The following is a 25,959-nucleotide window of genomic DNA, read 5'->3' as shown; positions in this document are numbered from 1 at the left end:
CGGTCTGGTTCGGCGATGGACCGAAAATTTTCGGTCCATTATTTTTCCGGACCGAACACCCAAAGGGACCGGACCGGACCGATAGCTATCGGTCCGGTCCGGTCCAGTCAATCCGCCCTCTTTTTTTTTTTTTTTTTTAAATTAATAAAAAAAATTTATTTAAAATACTAAATTAAATTAAGTGACTTATTAATGTGGATTATGTAACAAACTCAATAAAAAAATATTTTATATGGTCAATAATAATAAATTAGATGAAAATTATATTATTAATTTATATAATTACTATATAATTAACTAATTGATATTATATATTTATTAATTCATAGAATATTAACAAGTGTTAATAGTATATTTAAAATTTTATATTGTTAATAGTGATAGGTTAAATGAAGATATATATAAAATATTGTTAATTTATAGAATATTAACAAGTATTAATAATATATTTAAAAATTTATATTGTTAATTGTACAATTATTATATATAAAAAATATTTTTTTTTTTTAATTTTTCATTCGATCCGGTCCGGTCCGGTCCGGTCTGAAAAAACTGTGGACCGTGGACCGGACCGAATGATTTCGGTCCTCTAAAATATGGACCGGACCGGACCGGTCTAAGTGAAGGTCCGGTCCGGTCCGGACCGAAACGGTCGGTCCGGTCGGTCCGTTCGGTCCGACCGGACCGTTAATCACCCCTAATTAGAATGAGAGAAATAATAGAACCTTCAAAGACCATGAGCGGACGATGGACGAGCACAAGAACTTCGTTATCAACATTCTTTGCCTTTGGACTGTATCTACAGACTTTAATGGTCTAAACTTGCAAGAATTCTTAGTGTCTTTTTCACATTCTAGATAGACACCTGGTGCCAATCAAAAAGGTCTCTCTTGTACTTGTCAATAAAGATCCATTACTTGTTTATATATATATATATATATATACACACACACACACACGGCAGGGAATACGTGCTTGCACGTAGGCCTTGTTGAAAGTGCTACTGCATTTTTTATATGGTAATTATGAATTTTAAGATGCACGTCAATTAGAACAAGTATGATAAATGTAAAGATAAATTATACTCGAAAAAAATAAAGGAAACATAAAATGTAAAATTATTGAATACATAACAAATCAAATATTTAGAACTCATTATATTGAAATCATAATAGGACATGCATTGCTCCACTTGTTATAAGACCAATTAGACATGAATATTATTAATATTATTATTATTTTCTTATAAATGAAAGAAATAAAATAATAAACTACATGAATATAATTGTTATTGGAATGATAAAATGTAAAATAGACTATTAATTTGAAACTTAAAAAAGTATAATGTTTTTTTTTTCAAATGAAAATAATATTAGTTTAAAAATAATAAACTGAAAGTTAAAGCCTAAAGGAATACACTATTTCAACTTTTTTAACTTTCCATCCATGTCGTGAGGTACAGGATTGCATAAGAAGAATGAAGTTAGAGGGTATCGAACTTATTTGATTCCATCAGATACAGGGATTTTGGTATTGAAGAGAAAAAAGCAATAAATCGTCTAAATCAGTTATGTAGGATTCAAACCCTAATACAAATGGAAATCATATTTGCTAAAAGAACATACAATTGGTTTGGCCATGTCAACAAATAACCCACACCGATTAACGATCATTTGATTTAGACTGAAAAAATAGGAAGTGTATTTAATATTATACCATATTAGAATAAATTTTCTAATAGCCATAACTTCTAGCACCTTACAGAAAACATATGAAGTCATAACTATAAGTTAGTAAAAGGTTAACGCATAACTAATTAAAAAAATCCAGAGAGATTAAAAAATTACCTGCAGCATAAGATGGGAGCAGATTGTCCAATCTCACAGAGACTGTCCCAGAGCCAGAGCATGAAGGATCTAAAAGAATGGCACGGATCTGCAATGTTAAATTTGCATTTAATATATCTCATGTTGAAATGAGATGATAAATTAAACAACTAAACATGAATACTGGTGTTAAAACTGACAATTCAGATATCTATATGCCATAATTGTGAGGATACAGTGCATTATGCTTTACCGTCGAGACCGATGGATCCTTTGGGTTGATGTTCAAGAAATCTCCATTCAGAACTTTTATATCTAGGATCCAGGTTAAGCTTAAATGGTGTTTTGTGACAAACTTAACATAGACAAGTTAAAAGAGACGAGAAACTGTCCCACAATTTTATCATTACAATGAACAGCAATGATCATTAGGGTCTGTTTAGGGTTGCGTTAGGAATTGTAAAAAGTACTTAAATAGTCTCAAAAGCTATTTAATGATAAAATTAGATTTTTTGGTTCTTACATATTAAAGTACTTTTTTAATCTAAAAAAAACTAAAAAGTACATTTCAGGAAGGCAGCTTTTCCTCAAACACGTTTTTCCAAATAATGCGAAACGTAATTCCAATTTTAAAGAAGACTATCCATGGGTGAAAATACCTATACAACTTTAAAATAATTACATTTTTGCCCTTTGATCTTATCAGTGGGCAAAATGCTATTAATATTGAGCGTAATTGTATTACTATTTCACTTATGCATCACTGAAGGGGTTTTTTTGTTTTTTTTTTTTCATTTTACTTACTGAAATCCTATTAAACGATTTTCGTTGTTATTTGATTATAAAATTTGATTTCTATCAAGTATCAAGGACATGGTCATAATCTTAAAAAAATCAAATGACCTTTTTTTGTCTTCTCTACCTCAAAAAGCACTTTTTTATATTGTTTTCAAACAAATGTAACATCTTTCAAATTGCTTTAGACATATTATTACCACTATTTAAAAGAATTTACGTGCAAGGCACGTATTCCTTGTCGAAAGTGCTACAACATTTTTTACATGGTAAATATAAATTTTAATAAGCATATCAATTAGAACAAGAATGGTAAATGTAAAGATAAGCATAAGTCTATTCACCAAATTTTACAAATGACTATAATTAATTATACTTGAAAAAAATGAAGGAAACAGAACATGTAAATTTTTTTTTTTTATAAGTGAAAAAAAAAATGAAAAATTATTGAACACATAACAAATAAAATGTTTAGAATTCATTATATTCACATCATAATAGGACATGCATTGCTCCACTCATTATGAGACCAATTAGACATAAACATAATAAACATAAACATAATAAACAACATAATAATAATAATAATAATAATATTGTTCTTATAAATGAAAAAAATAAAATAATATTATTTTTAATTGTTTCAGAAAACTACTGGATACAATTATTATCAGAATGATAAAATGAAAGAACAGACTACTATTTGAAATTAAAAAAAGTGTATATTTTTTTTTCAAATGAAAAATAATATTAGTTTAAAAAGTGTCATTCAGTATGATTCATTATTATGAAAAATAATATGAAGACAATTATTATTATTTTTTAAACGATATCCTATAGTAATAAAATAGTATTTTTTAAATTTAAAGACAATATTTTCATTTTTGAACTTTTCAAATTTGGAATTGCAATATCGTTCTTTGAAAATAAAAGCATGTTCTTACCAAAATAATTTTTTTAAGGATAAAAAGTGTTATTAATTATTTTAATAATAATTTATAAATGCAGTACAAATATATTAATATGAAATGCGTTACCACAAGAAATAAAATAGTGAATATGATAAATTTTAAAGACCAATTATAGACTGAGGAATAAATTGGAACCTAAAAATAATAATTGCATTTTGTAAAATGAAAAGATTATTAATCCAATGACTATGATTTATTTTTAATAATTACTATTAATATTATTATTATTATTATTATTATTATTATTATTATTATTATATTCTAATTAATATTAGAATCATAGAAAATTTTAATGATGAATTAGAAGACAAAAATGTAATTGTGCAAAAGAGGGCAAAATAGTAATTGCTCAATGTGAAATCAAAGAAAATCCACAATTCATGAGGCTATAGCCTATTTTTTATTGTAGAATAAAGACAGTAAATAGTTTTTTAATAGTAGAGCTTATTAATTAAACTCTACAACTAAAACTCCTAAAATTAAAAGTTATATTACTCACTGCAATCCCAAACATTCACTGCAATCCCAAACATGCATTTAGTAGCATAGCAACAGGTAGGTAGTTGTAACATTCAACAATTGTGAAACAGTAAAGACGTACTAAATAACTAGACCAAAATAATATGAAATGGAACTTGAAAGATAAAAAGTTATAGAAAGGATACTAGAGGCACCAGAAAGTTTGATAGTCTCTTTTAGACGTTTAACCCTCTCCTTATTCAGCTCACATGCTATAATCTTCCCCTTTCCTCGCATAAGAGCAGCAAGGTGGGCGGTTTTGTTTCCTGGGGCTGAGCATGCATCGAGAACCTTCAAAGAAGAAATAAATTGAGCAATAACTAAACCATTACAAAAGTAATAAATCCAGAATAAATCTGATAGATATCAACCCCATGGCTAAAGCAAACGCAAAAGATGTATAGAAGTGCAGATACAGAGCAAATGGTCAAACTTCATCACAGTTCACGCCATTATTTACTACAGTTTTTCACAAGCATCTTCCCACTTATAATGCAATTTCTTATATATCAAATTAAAACCACAAGAGGGAAACAAACAACTCAAGTCCAGCTGGCATTATGAGTTTAGATTAAGTGATAAAACAATCCTGGAGTTTTACATATTTATCTTTTTGCTCTTTGGGTACTTTTATCGTTTTGCTTGCTAGGTTGGACAATTATGTCAATCTTGATGTGGCTTGCCACTTCTCATAGAAAAATATAAAAAATATAGTATTTTTTAATTGGCACCAGGTGTCCGGGAACAGCATCCCGACTAATCCTAGGGGTGCACAGGCCCTCAACAAGGAGTTTCTCGCATGTGCACATCAGGTAATAAAGGAAAAAATCCCCCAGTCTAATGACCCCTAGAGTTTAAAAAAAAAAGTATGGTTAAAAACATTAAAATGGCATAATAAGCAGAAAGTCATTCAAAAAAAGCCAACAAATTTTCCAAAGAGAGCATAAATAAGAAACCAATCAAATCACACAAAAATCAAAGTAAAACACCAAATATATATATATATATTTTTATAAGTAAACAAGTATTATTAATTCAAGAATGGGCACCAACTGTCAATCACAGAAGTCATTATGCCCTATCTACGAAGGCGCAGTAGAAACTAAGAAATCATGAAGGTCCATGCCATTAAAGTCCACAGCAATAACCCAAGTATAAAGAGTCCTAAAAAATAAAAGTTTAAGCTCCTCCATAGATCTTTGTCTTCAAATGTCCGTTCATTGCATTCCTGCCACAAGCACCACATGATACAAATCGGAATCATCTTCCAAACCGCTTTGATCTGTTGCACACCTCGAATGGAGGTCCAGCACGCCAATATTTCCACCACGGTTTCTAGCATCACCCACGTTAGATCCATTCTTTTAAACACCTCATGCCAGAGAGACCTAGTTACCTCACAATGTAAAAGTAGATGATTCACTAACGCACCCCCACTTTTACACATGTAGCACCAGTCTGTAATGATTATCCTCCTCTTTCTCAGATTATCCGTAGTGAGAATCTTGCCTAAGGAACCTGTCCACACAAAGAAAGAAGCTTTGGGTGGAGCCTTGTTCTTCCAAAGCCTTATCCAAAGAAACTGTATCTCAAGTTCTTGTGTGAGAACCTTGTAAAAGGAACGAACTGTGAATACCCCTCCCTGCAGGAGTCCACCACAAACCATCATCATGTTGGATATTCGGACGACAAGAATATAACAAACCATACAAATCTACAAAGCTCCCAACCTCCCAATCTTGTGCCGCCCGGTTGAAATTGATATTCCAGTGAGTACTCCCACCCGAGAATCTCATAACCTCCACCACAGTGGCATCTTTGTCTCTTGCGATCAGGAAAAGTATAGGAAACAAATCTTGAAGAGCATTGTTGCCACACCAAGAAGCATCCTTCCAAAATCTGATATTGGACCCTGTACCCAACTGAAACCTAGTATGATGATGGAAGGGCGCCTCTAACTTCTCTAGTAGACCAACCCTCCCCTAAACCACCATATTTGTTCTCGATCACAATTTTCCATAAGGCTTCTGGTTCCTTAATATATCACAACAACCATTTTCTAAGTAACGCCCGATTAAACAATCTCAAATTCCTAATACCCAACCGCCACTAGAGATTGGACGGCAGACCATCTCCCACTTGACTAGATGAAATTTAAATTCTTCTCCTAAACCATCCCACAGAAAATCTCTTTGTAGCTTTTCAAGTGGGTAGATTAGAAAGTGTACTTTTGATCAACGTAATTCGGCAACCTTTCGACAAGTACATTCTCTTCCATCCTGCCAGTCTCCTCTCTATTTTTTTGATCACCGTATCCGAAATCGAGCACGCCCTCGAATTTATACCCAACGGGAGTCCTAGGTACGTCATAGGAAGAGACGCTATCTTGCAACCCAATATCCCAGCCAACTCTCTGACATTCTGGACTCCCCCAATCGGCACCAACTCGGATTTATCATATTTCACTTTTAAGCCAGACACAACTTCAAAACAATGAAGCAACGCCTTCACAGCACGCAACTGACCTTGATTGGCCTCGCACATAAAAAGCATATCATCTGCAAATAACAAATGAGAAATAGTAATAATACCCCTATTCGGGGATCCAATCTGAAAACCACTTACAAAACCATTAACCAACAAAGCCGAGATCATCCTGCTTAGTGCCTCCATAACAATAACAAAAAGTAGAGGAGATAACGGATCTCCTTGTCTCAAACCACGAGAACTCGAAAAATAACCCTCTGGGCTGCCATTGATCAACACAGAGAATCTTGCCGTAGAAATACACCAGCTGATCCAAGACCTCCACCTTTCCCCAAAACCACACCTACCCAGTAGATATAGAAAAAAATCCTAATTAACATGATCTACGCCTTTTTTCATATCTAGCTTGCACATAATCCTTGACCTCCTAGCCACTGTCCAAGCATTCATTGGCAATTAGAACTGCATCAAGAATCTCTCTACCCTTTACAAATGCATTTGGAGGCTTAGTTACAATCTTCCCCAACACCACACTTAACCGATTAGCAAACACTTTAGAAATAATCTTGTAGACTCCATTCACTAAGCTAATAGGCCGATAATCCGTGATCTCAATAGCCCCCACCTTTTTAGGTATTAATGCAAGGAAAGTAGTGTTAAAACTTTTCTCAAATTTTCCAACCGAGTACAACTCCTGAAACACCTTCAAAAGGTCTTTTTTTATCACCTCCCAATATTCTTAGAAGAAGCCCATACAGAAGCCATCAGGTCCGGGAGCCTTATCTTTTACCATCTTCCTTACTACATCATACACCTCTTCCTCCTCAAAAGCCCTTTCCATCCCAGCTCCATCTCCCGACTCAATAGTGTCAAATACCAACCAATCAAGAGTAGGCCTCCACCCCACCTGCTCAGTTCTCAAAGAAATCAACAACATGATCTTTAATAACCTCCTCTTCTCTACACTCTACCCCCTCTGATGCAAGTTTGCAATTTGATGAAGAACTTCGTACTCCGATCCCTTTCCCTTAACCATAGTGCTCTTGACTTTTGTCGCAATGACATTTCTTCTTATAAAATAATCCTCTCAAGATCTGCAACCAATAAAGTTCTCTGTGATTGCTCCTCCTCAGTAAGTGGCCTCCCTTCTTGGAGTCTTTTTAATTCCTGAATTTCCATCCACTTCATCTTTTTGTTCTCCTTTACATTTCCAAAAGACTATTTATTCCACTCCTTCAGGTCTCTTTTTAAGGCTTTCAGTTTGTTCGCAAAAATGAAGCTAGATGTACCAATGAACTGATAAGAAATCCACCATTGTTTGACCCTCTCCACAAAACCTTATGATTTCAGCCACATATTCTTGAACTTAAAATATCGCCTACCACTATGAATGCCTCCGCAATCCAGCAGAATAGGCCAATGATCCAAAGCTAAGTGTACCAAACGCTTTTGCAATACTTCCGAAAAATGGATTTCCCACTCAGGAGAAATTAAAAAGCGATCCAAGCGAGACCAAGTCTAATTATTTGACCATGTAGCTGGGCCACCTGCGAGTGGAAGGTCTATCAAATTCAAGTCAAAGATACATTCTGAGAAGTCCAAGCTTGCAGGCCTCAATCTTCTTCTTCCGAAGCTTTCACTTTGGAATCTCACAACATTGAAATCCCTCCCAATACACCACGGAAAATCCCACCAACTATGTACCCCTACTAGTTCATCCCACAAGAAACTTCTGTCCACGTCTAGATTTGGTCCATACACATCTGCAAAAGCCCATTAGAAATCGTCGGACACACTCTTAAAAGAGCACGCTATCATATATCTCCCTATATAGTCCTCCCTTTTCTCCACCACCCGTCTATCCCACATCACCACAATTCCTCCCGATGCCCCTATAGAGGCCAAGTATACCCAATCCACATGATTACCACTCCATAAACTTCGCACAATCTTCCCATTTATCATCTTCAACTTTGTCTCCTGTAAACATACAATGTCTGCTTTCCACTCACGAAGCAAGTGCGAAACCCGGTGGCACTTATCTACCTCATTGAGCCCACGAACATTCCAAGACACAATCTTGGGCTTCATTTGGGAACAGCCAACCCCTTCCCTTTTACCCTATTCCTACTGGAGCTACCCTCCGAATTCATCGACCATGCCAATTTAAGCTCCCGAATTTTCTTCGAGTCCTTCCTTTTTTGTTGATGTCCAGCTTCCATAGCAGTTAACAAAGCTATGAACTGCTCTTCATACCCCTCACAATTAATCCCCACATAATGTTGAATCTCTTTCACCTTATTTATAACCCAATCTGAAGCTTGGTTTGGAAAATAGTAGTTTAAAGGGATAGGATTCCCCCTCCTATTAATCTGAAAGTTCTGAAACTCTTCAACCACCGAAATCTCATCCAAGCCCACCTAATCGCAAGCCTCAGGGAGAAAAAATTCATCCTCCACAAAATGCATAAGGTCAACCGAATCATCATCCTCCTCAGCCAATTCAAAATCCTCATACAGTTTGATAGACAGGTTCGCCGGAGCCAAAACCGCATCTCCTCCAATCATTGGTGACATCTAAACTTCCTTCGAGGGCAAGAAGCGAGATCCAAACTCCACCAACACCTTTTGCACACAGTACACCGGTGATCTCTAACTTCTTCCTCGGTGATATTTTTCTGTGGCAAGGCAAAAATAGAGGAATTCCTCGGTGATCTCTGACTTCTTCTTGTGGATTCTCTACCAAAAGGGGAAGGGTACGAGACATAGGGACTATAACCAAGGCCTTTTTTCCTTTCTATCGTGCCATCAAGCATTTTCAATAAGGCCCATGGAGCAATTCTTAGGTAGCAAGCACTAACTCTCGATGTGACTTCATTAAAAGCAATCAAACATAAGATCAAAGAGAATGAAGCAAACATAGACTCAGACCTTCGTTCTCTTCACACTATTACGAATATGAAAATAATGAGAGAAATTGGATTCAATTGTCAACTACTATCGAAAATAGGATTGACTACGAATTCTACCCTTCGTCTCAGCCCATCCCCTATAGTCCTTTTTGAACTGTGTGGGACATCTACCCTCTACCACCACTAGTGAATGGGAGGCCTCCCACACCCTCCTTGTGGCACCCACGGTAGTTCTCCAACAAGGAACCGCAATGCCTGGGATTTGAGTCGGTTGGTTGTATCCCTTTTCGTAAGGATAAGAGTTGTGCACCCATGTGTCGAGCACACATGGATAATGAAAATCGCAGCAAATAAGGTAAAGAGGATTTGTCAGAGACAAATCTAATAGTGCCAGAGAAGTATAACAATACACCTTAATAATAATAACGTCCAAATGTAACTATCACTTCATCCCAAATATAATTACACACCATTATAATATCATCACTTACATCTAAATATAGTGACCCACAAAGTACTCGTCGCCCAACTACAAGGAACACTTAAATTTCAGAATATAAAACTAAATGAAGACAGGCCTCCTTGGTTACTCTTCATGTTGGGCTGGTCTTTCTCCCTTGGGGTAATTCTCTTGGGCTACATCTGCATCAAGGTCTACGGATCCGAAGAACGAAACCACTAGTGGGACCATTACAGTGAGATTTCAATAAAACCTCAATAAGTTAAAACCCATGACAGTACTAAAAATGGAAGACAATGATAATGAATATGCATGCACCATTTCACATAAATAAGATTAAGAATATACATACTGTAAGCATGGCGAGGAACCACCATTTGAGCCCAAACACAAGTATTCCTATGCATTGCAAGGAATCACCCTCTGAGCAAAACAATACATTCATAACTATCATCAAGTGTGGAGAATCATTCCACCCATTCGACATGGGGAATCTCTCTACACGACCAATACATGAACACATTCACCAAACCAACGGGGAATCACTCCACCTGTTCGACAAGAGGAATCTCCCTACTTGTTCAACTTGTGGAACACCACCAAAACATCACAAGGACACTCCACCTGATCAACGCGAGGACTATACTACCCACAATATCATGTGAAGCCAATACAGAAATGCCCCACCCCGATCATCAAGGGAAATCCCTCTACTAGTATGAAACTCGTGGCAACGTGCTGCTTAGTAATGGTACAGGTAATCCTCAACCTGATCCATGAGTACATAGCACATTGAAATCACATCACTATAAATCACATCGTCTTTAAATCATTTCATCGAAGTAATCAATAAATATAGTAAGAAAAGTATGCACTTTTGTGAGAGGAGACAAGAAGTGGAACATGCAAATCCTAAACATACCCATAAGCATTTATCCTTTTTTTTTTCTAGTATGATCATGGGAGTGAACCTACCTAGATAGTATTTCGAATACTAATGGTCTCACTGGAGTGACGATCCTTAGATTGACGAAGATTCTGAGCTCTCAGCATCCTTGAAGCCTTTGAGTAGAAAGAAGAAAAGTGTTGAAGTCCTTTACAATCTCTAAAGTGGGATGTTGACTATCGTCCATTGCCTTTTGGCAAGACTGCGTTATAGTCCTAACGGAACTTGACGTTTCCTCTTACTGTCTTGCTTGAATAAGAGACTTTCGATCTCGACCGTCCATTTTTCTTTTGGAATTGAAGAATGGTAGAGACTGAGTGATTGATGGAACAAGGCGTGCTTGTCTCTGCAACTTGCCTTGGAACTAAACCCACCATCCTTCCCCTTATGAGAGTCTCCAACGTGGCGTTAGGCCACATACTTCTAAGGCAGAGGATATGGCTTGTAGGGACGTATTCCTTCCAAGGCAACCTCTTGTTGTGCCGTCTAATGGAGCATGGGCCTTGGGTACAACACCTATTGTCTCCTGAGCCCCTCCGTGTTTTCTCTGAGTGCTCCCAACTTTGCATCGGGCTTGTCCTCACCCGTTGCTCACCCTTCATACAATCAGCACATGCTTTGCTTGCTTGGTGTCAAGCGAACCTTCCTCCATCGCTTTGTGAAGTCTTGCATTTGCCAAGATCTCTACAACGTGCTACTCACCTTATACCTTGGCCACACATTGCTTCTTCAGTTGCCTCCTTGTCGCTAGCATTTTGCCCGCGTGAAGGGATTCCTTCCCACGTTTCGGCATAGTCCCCACACTCCTCACCTAAATGCTACCTTGGTCGACAAGAGTGGAACGTCCCCCTCCCTCAACCTAGGTGTGATCATTATGGGCAACCCAAGCCATGCCTAAGTTGACCTAGGTGGGAGGGGACACACACCTCTCCCTCAACCTTTTTTGTTTTTGATAAGAAAGAATCATATTCATCGAATGAAATAGGCGCAGCCCATGCATACAAGAAGTATACAAAAAAAAAACACCTAATTACATTCTATAAAGAAGAAAACGAAAACAGAAAATCATGAGCTGAATCTCCATTAAGCACTATAGCTGAAAACCATTGAAATAAAGAAAACGCAAAGAATTTCCAGATTTCCTCCATAGTGCACTCATTATTAAAACATCTCTCGTTCCTTTCCCACCAAATACACCACATGAGACATAAATGAACCATCTTCCACACAGCAGCCACTTGAGGAGAACTTTGCAATCCAATCCAACACGCAAGTAAATCCACTACTTTCATAGGCATCACCCAAGCCATCCCAACTCTGTTGAAAACACCATCCCACAATGCCTTTGCTGCCTCGCAATGCAAAAGTAAATGATCCACAGATTCCCCATGTTACATACACACGAAACACCACTCCATAACAACAAGACCACGCTTTCTCAAGTTATCAATTGTCAAAATATTCCCAAGTGATGTTGTCCATATGAAAAAAGCGACTTTGGAAGGCACGTGATGTGACCTCCAAATACTATTCCAAGGAAATAGTCAACGCCTTATAGTAAGACCAAACCAAAAACATTTTACTGCCCATATGCTTCTATATCATTCTATCCCTCTTATTACCACCCTCAACCTAGGAGTTGTTTGGCTCAGCAACCCAAACCACCTAGTGAGTGATTGATCATAGCATTCGAAAATACATCTTGATGGCATTTTTTTTTTTTTTTTTTATCAGTAAAAGATAGATATTATATATATGAATGAAATAGGCATAGCTCTTGTACACATGAAGTATACATAAGAACACCTAAATACATTCTAAAAGCGATAAATTAAAGACAAGAAATCCTCAACATTGTCCCTATGCAATACAATAGTGGAAAACCAACACATTAGAGTGTGAAGAAAAAAATTATTCAAATACACCCACAGAATGCACCACATAATGCACAACGGAATCATCTTCCACACTGCTGCCACTTGATGACAGCCTTGCATCTTTGTCCAACAACCCAACAACCCAACAACTCCAACACCCTCATAGGCATAACCCAAGCAACATCAACCCTTTGAAAGATCTCATCCAGCAACACCCTTGTTACCTCACAGTGTAGTAAGAGATGATCCACAGATTCTCCATTCTTCTTACACATGTAACACCAATCCAATACTACACATCCTCTCTTCCTCAAGTTGTCTGTGGTCAATATCTTCTCAAGAGCGGCATTCCAAACAAAAAAAGCTACTTTAAAAGGCACATGAGACCTCTAAATATTCTTACAAGGGAACGGAGTATTGTCAAGTTGTGTTATCAAGATGTTATAATACGCCATAACTGTACATATCTAGCGTGTTAGTGTATTGGTTGGTTTCGATGGGAATGCACAAAGGGTTTCATTGAATAGAAGCTATTTGCATTTAGAAAGGAGAATGATAGGTGGTGGAGAATCACTGAGAGTAGTCGTCGAGTGGTGAAATACATTTCCTTGGAGCATGAAGCTTTGGGGTGGTTGGGCTTTACGGTGAGGGAATGTGCTACATCGTTGGGCTCTTCTAAGTTTCTTAGAACACGTAGAATAGGAAATTCTGTGTTAATAGTGCAAAGGGGATGCAACCACAATGACAGTTTTTTCTCCCTTTTAGAGTTTGGGCATGAAAAGAGGAGAGGTATGATAGTGGTTCCAAAAGATAGGAAGGGGGAGGGGTGGAGGAAATTTGGAGACATTTTGAAGGAACTCACGGCTCATTCCTCTGTTTTGAGTGTGAGAAACAGAGTGGCTAGCATCCCATGGTCCTCTCAGGTAGGCAAGTCGAAGGTTTTCAAGGGAGATGGTGGTGCTCCATTGTTGAAGGTAGATGCCTCAAGGACGTACAACGAGGTGCTCCAAGCGCAGAAGGTACGACAACAAGAAGTGAGTGGAGTGGTGCCTTGTGTGTTTGAGGTCGTGCAGAAGTGCGGGGGAGATTGAGTAAGTTGTTGGGGCCAAATGAAGAATACTTGCTAAGGGTATTGGATGATATGGAGGTAAAAGTAGGGATATTACTGGAAGAAATGTCAGGTCTTCTGTGTTAAGGGGAAGGAAGTGATGGACTTGGGACAGGTTTTGGGCTCTAACATTTTGGGCCAGGTTTCGGACTAGAGGGAGATGGGCTTAAGTTCAGTTCCCAGTCATGTGTTGCAGGTTGGGCTGGTGAAGGGTTATGGGCCGGGTCAGGCCGTAAGAAGGCCTGGAAGGCTACGAATCGGTTGCCTGCCAATATCTCAAGCCAGGCGTTGTGCCACCCTCCTGCGACGCCGATGAGTACCTTGATGGACTCCATACCGGCATAGAAAGTACCACCGGTCGCTGTCGACCATCACGGTGGGCCGGCTCAGTCACCTCGACGGGAGGATATTGAGGAGGTCGAGTTCGTAGAGGAGCCAACAGAGAATGGGCTTCTGAGCATTGATTTTTCGTAGCCGTCTCGTGGGCTGTCGTTGGAGAAGGTACAGAATCAGCCGTGTATGGTGGAAGGAGGCACAACAGTGCTTCCTGTGCAGTCAGATTTGTCGGAGCAAGGTCCTTCGTTACTAAGGCCTCTGATAGGTATGTTATATCTGGAGATGGGTTTTTTCGAGGGGAATAAGTTTGGGGATGGGCTCGAAGAATTCAGATTTCCTGAAAATGTAGTGGAATCCAGTGTTGAACTAGAGTTAGTGTGTGGCTCGGAATTGGCATTATTCGCTTCTGCCAGTACTAGTGATGAGGGGATCATTCTAACTCCTTTGTGTACACTCCCTCCCAGCAATAACTATGGGAGTAGTTCATCAAATTGGGTTTTCAAGAAAGTAGAGGAAATTCAAGTTGCCATTGGGATTTCGTTTGGAGGTTACGAACAACAATTTAAGACTCTCCTCGTAGCACTTGAGGCTAGCCATTCGAAATCAGTCTCAAAGCGGGATAGGGAACTTAGAAAGCTAACTTGCTCCATTAATTATGATGTGAAAGAAGGGAGTGGCGGAAGGGATAGATTGAGAGGGAGGGGAAATATAGTTTTTTATGAAACCTAAGATTTTATCATGGAATGTACGGAGGCTCAATGATCGCAATAAACGCCTTCGTATCAAATCATTATCGCGGATGTGGAAGGGTGATATGGTGTGTTTTTAATAAATAAAGTTGCGATTCATTGATAGGAAGATTGTGCGAAGTTTATGAGAGTGCTCGTATATGGGTTTGACTTATTTGGCCTCTTTGGGAGCCTCAGGTGGAGTGTTAATTATATGGGATAAAGGAGCGGTTGAGTTGATTAAGGAGTGTATTGGAGAGTTCTCGATTGCGACTCTATTCAAGAATGTCGTTGATGGACGGGAATGGACATTTGCAGGCTCCTATGGTCCTAACGTGGACAAGGATAGGAGAAGGTTGTGGGAGGAGTTGGCGGGCCTATACCCCCTTATGGGATTTTCCGTGGTTTATGGGGGGTGATTTTAACACTATTCGTTTTCCTAGTGAGCGATCAGAGCATTGTCGAAATTCTGTGGCCATGGAAGAATTCTGCGAGTTCATATTTGATCTGGACCTCATGGATCTCCCCCTGGTAGGGGGGCGAGTTCACTTGGCCAAACGGGCGGATTTGATCGAGATTGGATAGATTCCTTATATCTCCTTCGTGGGAAGCTCACTATCCGGAAGTAAGTCAGAAACGGTTAGCTCGAGTCAGTTCAGATCATTTCTCTATCATTTTGGATTGTGGGGGTATTCACAAGGGGCGTCAGTATTTTAAATTTGAAAATATGTGGCTAATAGCGGATGGGTTTGTAGAGATGGTGGGTGCTTGGTGGTCTTCATATCAAATTATTGGTACTCTAAGTTACATTCTTACTGGCAAGTTGAAGGCACTGAAACAAGACTTGAAGAAGTGGAATTTGGAAATTTTTTGTCACATTGACAATCAGAAGTCTACACTGTTGGAGGAACTGAAAGAGCTAGAGGGTAAAGAATTATTGGGAGATACCTCGAAGGTGTTATTTAGGAAGGGCAGGGTTATGGCAGATCTTTGTTGTCAAATGAGACTTCCTAGCGTCAAAAATCCAGGGTCCTTTGGGGGAAAGAAGGTGATAAGTGTACGAAGTTTGGCTAATTCACATCGGCACAACAATGCTATTGAGTCACTTCTATCAGGCCCTCGTGGGCTTTTGGGGCAATAAGAGCTCTCTAGTATGGGTTAGGGATTTTCTTGTATACATCCAATGTACTTGGTTACTCCTATTGATATATATATATAATATTTTTACTTATAAAAAAAAAAAAAAAATTTCTTGACCATTTTGTGGACATCCAAAATTTACTAAAGTCCAAAAGACCAAACTACGTCGGGGCGTTACATCAAAAAACTCCCTAGCAACCTTCGATGACCAATATTTCTCATAGATTAAGAATATGATAATGAAGAATAGCGTTTGGCCGATAGTTGGATGTCAAATATGATTATGAGTTTTGCTGCCATGTTCAATAGATCTTATGTAAGAGCAGGCAGATTTTTTTTTTTTATTAGTAAATAATAATTTTATTGAAAATAGGTGAAGCCAGGTACACGGGACATATACAAGAGCCACACCTAGGCATGACTATCTGAAGATACAAGAAAATCATGTATATTCATGCCATTAAAGTCTATTACAATCAACAAATGGAATAAAGTGTGAAGAAAAAAAATTCTAAGCTTGTCCATTGTCCATTCCCGATCCTCAAAACTCCAACCGTTCCTCTCCATCCACATGCACCACCATAGCAGGTCGGTATCATCTTCCACATAGCTACAATTTGAGAGTTATCCTGGACGCCTTGTCAGCTGGCCAAAAAGTCAACAACCCTTCTTGGCATTACCCAAAAGAGTCCCACTCTCGCAAAGATATCGTTCCATAAGCTTCTGGCTACATCACAGTGCAATAATAGGTGATCCATTAACTCACCACTTTTCCTATACATGTAACATAAATCCAATACAATGAGTCAGCGTTTCCTTAGATTATCTAAGGTGAGAATCTTCCGTAACGAAGTTGTCCACACAAAAGAAGCTTCTTTTCTTTTTCTTTTTTTTTTGGGGGGGGGGGGGGGGGTCTTAATCTTCCATATGTTTTTTTATAAGTTAATCTTCCATATGTTCTTGTAACATATGAGTCCAAATTTAGAGCTTAAAACTAGTATTTTATATTTTTATATTTTTTTATCTATTTATTTATTTTTATTGTCGTTATTGTTATTATTATTATTATCATTTTAGGAAATATGCTATCTGTTAAATCGATGATTCTTTTTCCTATCAAAACTTTTGTATAGTTATCCATTAGTTTCCATATTAGATTAGTCTCCTAGTTTGAAACTACAACTCAACTCGTTAAGTTCCTCTCAGAATCCTTATTCTCGAAGGAATAATTTTTCCAAGTGTAGCCAACTTCAAACCCTAGCATATCTACTAAGGACTCAAGCCACCTCCCTCCCCATCGTCTATAAAATCCCACTAAACCCTCTATTTTAAGCACACAAAAAAATACTAAGAACTCACTTTTGCTTAAGCTGTATATACTCTGCCCAGCCATCGTCGACCACCCTAGGACGTCGGAGCACCACCCACGACGCCAGAAACTACTGGCCAACCTAGCCCCATCGCACCCACTCCCCCAAGTAAGCCACTGCCATCGCACTCACCCTTCCTCTCGGTATTTTAAGTTTTCATTTTTCTCTCTCTCCCTCTCTTAGTATCGCACCACCATCGGGACTCCCTCAGTTGCCCCGCCGATCACTTCTAGCCACCCTGAGCCGCTGCGCAACAATTTTCTTTTCCCCTCGATGAGTTGCCTTCCGTCGCACGATGCTCCTCTCAGGAGCTTTTCTTTCTCAGCCCTTAGGGCTTTTACGTTACTGATGTTAGAGTGGGCCACGGGCCCTAAGCCTTTTGGCCAGGAGCCTTATAAACTCGAAGAGGACCTATTTCTACACTGGCCATGTTTTAAGCTGGACCCAATCTTACAGAAACTGGTATATTATTTAAGAAGACTGTTTTCTAATGTGGGCCTACAGTATTATTAAACCTGGGTTGCAAAATCATTACATTGTTATTTTATAAAATACATAATATGTAGATATTTTCTACTATTTTATATTTAAAGGACTAGATATGATATTATTGTTTTAGTAGCCATAAAATGGTGAGATTAATCAATGAATTCAGTATATAGCTAGATATTTTATTAGATTTAAAGTTTATGATATGTGCTCAAGTGGGAAAGATGTTAGGACACTTTTTCCTAGAAGATTAGTAACGTAGTGTACCTCGTATAGGTAACGCGCTATCACTTGGAAGTCAAGAAGCAACGCTAAGAGGTAAATAGTATGATCATATAAATGCATGCATACTGTGAATATTATTGTTATGTATGAAAATATGATGTGCTTATGATGGTTAACTACGCTACGCTAAGAGGCAAGTCAAGGTTAGATTCCGTTTACGATCTTTGATGAAATATGAGATTATGCCTGAATGAATGAATTTGTTGTTCAATTGATTGAATGTTACAAAAAGTCATATGAAAGCCATGGAATAGTCAGATTATGCAAGCCATGTCCATGTAATACATAGATTATGTATGCCATGTTTCATATAGTACTTAGATCATGTATGTCATGTTCATGTAGTGCTTAGATCATGTATGACATGGAATGTCATAAAACGTTCAGAGCATGTTATGTTATGTCATGTTATGTTGAATATGCCATACTATGCTATGCCATACTATGCTATGCCATGTACAAGAATATCCCATGTTAGAAATGTTCATGAAGCCTAATAAATTCTCATGCATTAAGAAAGATAAGAAATGTTATGGTGCCACAGACTCAAGCATGGTTAACCACAAGTTAAGTGAAAGACGGACTCAAGCGTGTTTCACTCCATGTTAAGACAAGATAAACAAGTGATTATGCATTCACGTTACATGTTTGTCATGATTATGTATGCTTCCGCTCATGATGATGAATATATATGTGCTATGTGAATATGTGACGATATATCTATATATGTGAAGTTTTTCAAAAAGTTATATTACGTGTATGATTGGGAATTTGTGATGCTATATGTATTTTGTTAAGAGTCTTCAGAAACTAAATCCATGCTAGGCCAGATTATATTTTACAGTATGATGTGCTATTTACTGAGTATTCGACTCATTTTTGTTTGTCTTCCTGTTTTCTTTCATGTCTAATTTTTACAGATGGTGTTTATGACAATGCAGAGCTGGATGGCCAGGAGTAGATATAGTACAAAGAATTAGGAAGGAATAAGTGATATTCATACAAGAATTAGATTAGATCTCTTTTACGTCATTCATAGGATTGGTTTATGTTCTTTTACTTTACGTTCAGTTTTCGAGACAATTATGTTCAAATCAGTTTTAACATTTTATCACTTTTCAATAAATGAGGTATTTCAGGATATGAATCTCTTTACTGGGCATTATGTTATGAATGTTAGTAATATCTCTATCCTACGGGATCAGGGTGTTACAGTTCTTCCATGGGAATGTTCTTGTGGAGTGTCATAAGAGACTTATAGTACGACTATACAATAAAGTTCCCCTTCTTGGATGGTGACCACATCATCTTATCCGCTCCTCCAGTCACTCTACAATTGTATACAAGATTGAAGAAATATGTAAATGTGTCAATTTCCCAATCTTGGGCAGCTCTAAGGAAATTAATATTCCATTGGGGAGAGCCACTAGAGATATACATAAGCTCTGCAACTGTAGCTGCCTTTCTTTGTGCAATGTTGTATGGTATTGGGTAGGTTCTTATCAAAAAGTATTGTGTAGGCTTCTTTGAGGATCCGATCTCCTCATTCCAGAATTTAATTCTAGAGTCATCCCCAACTACAAACCGTGTTGATCGATGGAGATTGGTCTAGCCTCTTCTTATGTGTTTCCAAAGCCCCACCCCATGTGGTCCACTCACCTCATTCGAGCACCATCCTCCCCACAATCCACCATATTTTAAATCTATGATCACCCTCCACAAAGCTCCCCTCTTCGTGATATCTCCATAACCATTTACCCAATAAAGCCTTGTTGAAAACCAACAAATTCCAAATTCCCAACCCACCTTCGCGTATACAGGTACAAATCGTAGCCCAATTCACCAAATGAAACTTTAATTCTTTTTTTGGATTTATGTTTTTGAATTTTCTATTTTCTATTTTTGGGTTTTCATTTTTCATATCTCTAGATATTTTGAGTTTTTACAAATATATTGTCTTGTTTATTATTGTTTTTATCTATTTGGTTTGTATTTATGCCTTTAAAAAAGACTTTTAGTATGATTTTGGGCTTTTTATACTATGATATTTTTTTCTATTTTATTTTTATTTTTGTAATATATGGCATGCCACGTTTCCGTCGTTATCCATGTGGAATGCCCCTTCAGAATTTTCATTATATTAGTTAACGAAAATCTGACAAAAGTACCTAAATGACAAAATTATCATACCCAAGGAGAAAAAATAGAAACAGGTAAAATTCAAGGACTATTTTAGTACTTAACCTACACATAATTCAAAATTCTCCAATAAGATAGTCTCCACTTAAAAAAATTTTTTGAAGAAACTTTCAAGCAAAAAAATATCAACCACTTGATCACCAATCAGGATGCAACCTATATGAAACCAAGACACTTTTTTATTTAAGTAGTTGAAACCAAGATAGTAAAACAAGGAGCATGAAAAAATAAGATAAGTTAGTCACATCCCTCCAGTAAGGAAAAAGAAAACAACTCAGCACCAATATAAACGAGGCAGTCATTACTCACCTCCCATCCTGGTTTAGGATCAAGAGCTGTGGCCACCATGGAACTTGCCTTCCCCTGTGTGCAGAAAGAAGATTACAATATCTGTCAAATTGAAGAAACAATTTCAAACTCCTACCACTGCAAAGTCATTGTAATTTGTTCGAGGTCAAAGAAATATTATGATTATTTTTATTATGTGAAATCTTACCAAGTCAGGGCTTTACTTATAAAAAAAAAAAAACAACAACAAATGAAGGGTTTTTGGACCTAGCCCTAAGGAGTATGACCTGTATACAGAAACCCACCAACCAGAACCGTGTGCCAAGAAATTCAGGAGAACTCTTGATGCAGAATTATCCTAGGATGTCTGAGTCAAAAATATTATGCTTATTTTACATGAAATAAGAAGCCGGGTCATATTAAGGTGCTTTAAATGCTATAGAAAGGAAATATGCCAGACTTGGAATAAACTCTTACTTGTAAAAAGACACTTCCGTTCATGACCAGAGGATGATTATGCAAGTCAGTAGCTGGTGGGAGTATCAACAAGTCAGGAACCACATCATCCTTTTGAACCTATTCAACACAAAATAGGCATGATCAAAAGAAGGTAAAAAATCAAAAAACAAAAAGCACGGTGTATTTTAAAAATATGATGCAAGATACACTCGCTCTCGATTTTCACAAGAGAATATGATGCATTGTGCCTTTTCCTCGTAGTCTGCCTCCTCTTTGAATGTCATCAATTTGGGGATTTCAGTAGACTTGTGTTGATTCCCATATACTCTCTAATGTTTAATTCGCTCTCTCCTCACTTATGAACACAACAGTGGAGAAGATCAAAATTTCAATCTTTTTTCTTTAGTGGTGCACCAAACACTGCATGACATGAAAAATAAAAATCTAAAATATTGAGAACAAAATTAATGTTTTTGTTTTTTGAGTAATAAGTAGATTTTATTCTTACGAATGAAATAGGCATAGCCCATGTACACAGAAAGTATATAGAAGAACACCTAAATACATTCTAGGTTAAGGAAAGAAAGTCATGAGCATTGTTTCCATCAAGTACAATGGCTGAAAACCAAAGCATTAAAGTGCGTATAAAAAAAATTCTGAAGCGCCGCCATTGTGCGCTCCCCTATCTTCAAAGCACCTCTCATTCCTCTCCGACCATGTGCACCACATGTTTGGGACCTACTCTAAGTATTATTGCCTCAACAACAAGATGAGAACAAGCAGCAACAAGCAAATTATACATGGTTAGTTTCAGATATTTTTGCAGCTGATGGTCTCCCATGTTTTCTTCACATCACTGTAAGATATCAGTAGTGCGGAAGATATTCTAAATCATGCTCCAATAAAGTTTTAAAAGATTGAGAAAAGTACCATGTTTTGTCGCCCTAATTCAAGTAAGGCAGAATCAACATCAATTTTCAGAGTATTTACACGAACATAACGAGGTTTTGAAACTTCTGCAGAATAAATTAGCAAATGGGGTCAGACGTTGTTTTTTACAAGTAGGGAAATAATTAACTGATGTTCAGGGCCTAATATTTTAGTTGTCTAACTGATTCAGTTGCATAATATTTTAGTATGAAGAATGGGATTAGATCAGCAAGGAAACACATCTTTGGATTTCTCTCCCATCTTCAGAAGGGAGAAAAACACAAATGGTGAAGCCAAATAATTTTTGTATCCATTACTTCAAGCTAAAAATAGGCAAGGACGAAAAAAACTGTATAAGCTATACACAAATCCACAAATACAAACCGGGAATTTGATAAAGATTCACCAAGTCTTCAACGGTCTTCACTTTTTCCTTAACTAACAGCCGTGCTAGAGCTAACTGTAGATCATCTTTCCATTGCATCAGAAACTTCTCAGCATCCCCAACTAGTGAAACCGCCTGGTGTCAAGCATCCATCTCAAGAATTACCTCAAATATTCAAATCAGAGAGTAAAGGCACAAATGTTTTTTTTTTTTTTTTTTTTTTAATACAAGGGGTGGGGGTTTCAATCCCAGATTTTCCATTTGGAGAACCAGGTCATATGCCGTCGGAAAACTCTTGGCCACAAATGTTTTTTTTATAAGTAAAGTAAAGGCACAAATGTTAGATGACATTATGTACTCCTCGGTAAGAATCCGTCATTCTTAATAACCATAACTATTCCAACCCCCTGCACAGTCGATGCATTACACTTCACTGACTGGGTCTTTTAAAAACAATCCAGCATTAAATGCCAGAATGTGTCTAGCAGCGAGTTCTCTAAAAAGGCCAAGAAGTTTATTTGGTCCGAAAAATAGAAAGAGGATGATAAGAGGAATTCACCTGGCCAAAAAGAATGTCATATGTGATAATGTAAATCAATTCCGCTTGCCTCTGCAGTCATACCATAGATTTTTGTGTCACTTAATTGTCAAAGTGGCTAACAAAACAACATAGAGAAGAGAGTGTGCTTGTTTATACCTTCCACTTGCCTTTCAGAATGCTAGAAGCCTCCAAGACATCCTTTATAATAACAAGGTCTGAAAACAAAACGTGCAAATTTACCACTGGAACAATATTTATAGCTAAATAGACGTAGTCGAGAGAGGGTTTGGTTTCGTTTTTGGTTCGAACTTACGCTTGAGCGTTTGACAGACCAGAGCAAAAGTGCCCTTCTTGTTCCTGATAGATGGCCGGAAAACTAGCGATTTGATGGAGCCGACGGCACGGCGACGGGCATCGCCTTCCAGAACGCTCCGTAACACCTTCGCTGCCTCTCTCCTTGAGAAGTAAGCCGACCGCTCCGCGTTGCTCAAACGCTTGATTTCCAGTTTATCCACCGGTCCCAAAGTCGATGTTGCTCTTACAGGTTTCATCTTCTTATCACGCACCATGGCTTTTAACCCGACGACACAGAGAGAGGTTCTATACTCCGCATATATGCATCTAAAATCTCTCTATACTTGCAGCCCGCCCAAATTAAAACGAGCAAGCTACCTTATACCATTCTCATTGAATTGATCAAATTTATTTTTTAAATTTAGTAAATATTACACTTTTTTATATTTATATATTCTATTTAAATTTAATTTTCATATTAGATTAATCATTCACTCTATATGTAATAATAAAATAATATTAAATTAATAATTTTTTTATTTATTTTATTTGTATCACATTTTATAATTCTACCAATTTAATATTAATAATAATTATATTCTAATTAAATTAATATTAAAAAAATCATATTTTCAAATGTCATTTAATGTTAAGAGATTAAACTTAATTGGAATGAGAAATTATTATTTTAATATTTGGTAAATTAATTGTAGTTCTCTATATTTAGCTAATCACTGTAACAGAAATTCAAATTATTTTAGAGTCTTTTTTATACAAATTATCTAAATTTTAACTAATCTTCTCATTTGGCAAGCCAATAAGGATGCTTTAGCATTCGGATTGTTTCCATAAAATTTCTTATAATTTAACTAAAAAGTATATTCTTTAAAATTTTTTCTTAAATTTTACTTGTATTTCAAAAACCTTCTACATCTCATTTTTCATCTCCATCTCTATCCTATTAAATAATATTTCTCTATTCTTTCTTTATTATTTTTTCTTTCACTTCTATTTACAATCTTAACTACTAACTATTTTATCTTATTATATTCCTTCTTTTCAAATATCACATTCTACTAAATACCTATATGATTTTGACTATCGAATACAGTATTATTTTTCAAACCGAAATCTGTATTATAAAAATAGTAATTTTTTTTTAATATGTGCATTTTCTAACGATAACATTTTGAACTCCTACCTCCAATGGTAATATCTTGAACTCCTGCCTTCAACGATAATATTTTTTGTCTTTTCTCCAACGATAACTTTTTTAGTATTCTCTCAAACGGTAACATTTTTTGTCCTATATGTAACGGTAATTTTTTCCTCTATAAATACGCATTCTGCTTACACTCATATTCTCACAAACTCAAGTCTCAATTGATCTAAAGAATCGAAATTCAACAATCTCTATTGATATATAGTGCCCTTCATCAAATGGCTCGTACCTTCTTTCTCAAATTGTTTACATATTTATCCTCTAAAGATGAGTTGGATGTTGTTCTTAATGACGAGGCCGATGAACAGTCATCGAGGCATCGTGCCAATCGTCAACGCAGTAAGTTTATTCGGCGTGATCATATTCAAGGGCACGAGTGCTTATTTGGCGATTATTTTGCAGAAAATCCAGTATATTTCTCGAATCTATTTCGAATGAGATTTCAGATGAGCCGTCCTCTATTTCTCCGTATTGTAAATGAGGTAGAGTCTTACAAGCTGTACTTCGTCCAAAAAACAAATAATGTCGGAAGACTCTGTTTATCTTCTATGCAAAAGATAACAGCAGCACTTAGAATGTTGGCGTATGGGGTAACTGGAGATTTTATGGATGAATACATACGTATTGGTGAAAGTACCGCAATGGAGAGTCTTAACAAATTATTTGAGACAATAGTAAGTGTTTTTTCAGATGAATATTTGCGGTCTCCAAATGCCAATGATATTGCTCAATTGCTTGCGGTTGGTGAACAACAGGGATTCTCAGGAATGCTGGGAAGCATTGACTGCATGCATTGGAAGTGGAAAAATTATCCCGCAACTTGGAAATGTATGTACTCCGGCCACATTCATGAACCAACTATTATTTTAGAAGCAGTTGCTTCATATGATCTCTGGATATGGCATGCATTTTTTGGTATGCCCGGTTCACATAATGACATTAATGTGCTAGAGAAATCTTCTATTTTCACGGAACTTGCCCAAGGACGTGCTCCTCCAGTCAATTACACAATCAATGGCAACCACTACGAGATGGGGTATTACCTTGGATATGGTATTTATCCCAAGTGGCAAACTTTTGTGAAAACGATTCCATCACCACAAGGGAATAAGAAAAAAAATTTTGTGAAAGCACAAGAATACACAAGAAAAAATGTCGAACGTGCATTCGGGGTACTTCAACAACGATTTGCAATCACTCGTAGACCTTCCTGAATGTTCAGAGTCAATGAACTAACAAAAATAATGAAGACATGTGTTATTCTACATAATATGATAATTGAATACGAGCGTGATTATAATAAGGAATCGAACATTGAGTATGATCAACTTGATGATGAAGTCCCCGAACTGTCGCACAATCATACTGATGAGTTTACGGCTTCATCCAATGT

The 25,959-nt window shown here is 37.0% G+C and overlaps 2 protein-coding genes across 4 annotated transcripts in view; one reads left to right on the top strand and one right to left on the bottom strand.

The window, feature by feature from the left end:
• Window positions 1–23,686, bottom strand: part of LOC109020445 (28S rRNA (cytosine-C(5))-methyltransferase) — a 35,005-nt gene extending 11,319 nt beyond the window's left edge. For all 3 annotated transcript variants that reach the window (XM_019002904.2, XM_035685986.1, XM_019002911.2), the window contains exons 1-10: window positions 23,364–23,686; window positions 23,207–23,265; window positions 23,069–23,119; window positions 22,509–22,644; window positions 22,125–22,210; window positions 21,213–21,311; window positions 20,757–20,810; window positions 4,258–4,402; window positions 2,080–2,141; window positions 1,848–1,935 (exon numbers count right to left, since the gene is read on the bottom strand). In XM_019002904.2, coding sequence (XP_018858449.1) covers window positions 1,848–1,935; window positions 2,080–2,141; window positions 4,258–4,402; window positions 20,757–20,810; window positions 21,213–21,311; window positions 22,125–22,210; window positions 22,509–22,644; window positions 23,069–23,119; window positions 23,207–23,265; window positions 23,364–23,619 — 1,036 coding nt within the window. In that variant the 5' untranslated portion in view covers window positions 23,620–23,686. The remainder of the gene's footprint in view (window positions 1–1,847; window positions 1,936–2,079; window positions 2,142–4,257; window positions 4,403–20,756; window positions 20,811–21,212; window positions 21,312–22,124; window positions 22,211–22,508; window positions 22,645–23,068; window positions 23,120–23,206; window positions 23,266–23,363) is intronic.
• Window positions 23,687–24,784: 1,098 nt separating this feature from the next.
• Window positions 24,785–25,350, top strand: LOC109020365. The gene is made up of 2 exons (XM_035685785.1): window positions 24,785–25,199; window positions 25,322–25,350. Exons 1-2 carry the CDS (start codon window positions 24,785–24,787, stop codon window positions 25,348–25,350), a joined length of 444 nt encoding a protein of 147 aa, XP_035541678.1.
• The last annotated feature ends 609 nt before the right edge of the window (window positions 25,351–25,959 follow it).

The sequence above is a fragment of the Juglans regia genome, chromosome 15 (assembly GCF_001411555.2).
Source record: "Juglans regia cultivar Chandler chromosome 15, Walnut 2.0, whole genome shotgun sequence".
NCBI classification, from domain to species: Eukaryota; Viridiplantae; Streptophyta; class Magnoliopsida; order Fagales; family Juglandaceae; genus Juglans; species Juglans regia.
Note: the sequence above shows the minus strand (reverse complement) of the source record. Positions and strands in the feature narration are given on the sequence as shown.

Coding starts and splice junctions, on each gene's coding strand:
- LOC109020365 (XM_035685785.1), top strand. CDS start 24,785: ATGGCTCGTACCTTCTTTCTCAAATTGTTTACATATTTATCCTCTAAA. Junction 25,200..25,321: donor ATACATACGTATTGGTGAAA/GTACCGCAATGG, acceptor GGTGAACAACAG/GGATTCTCAGGAATGCTGGG.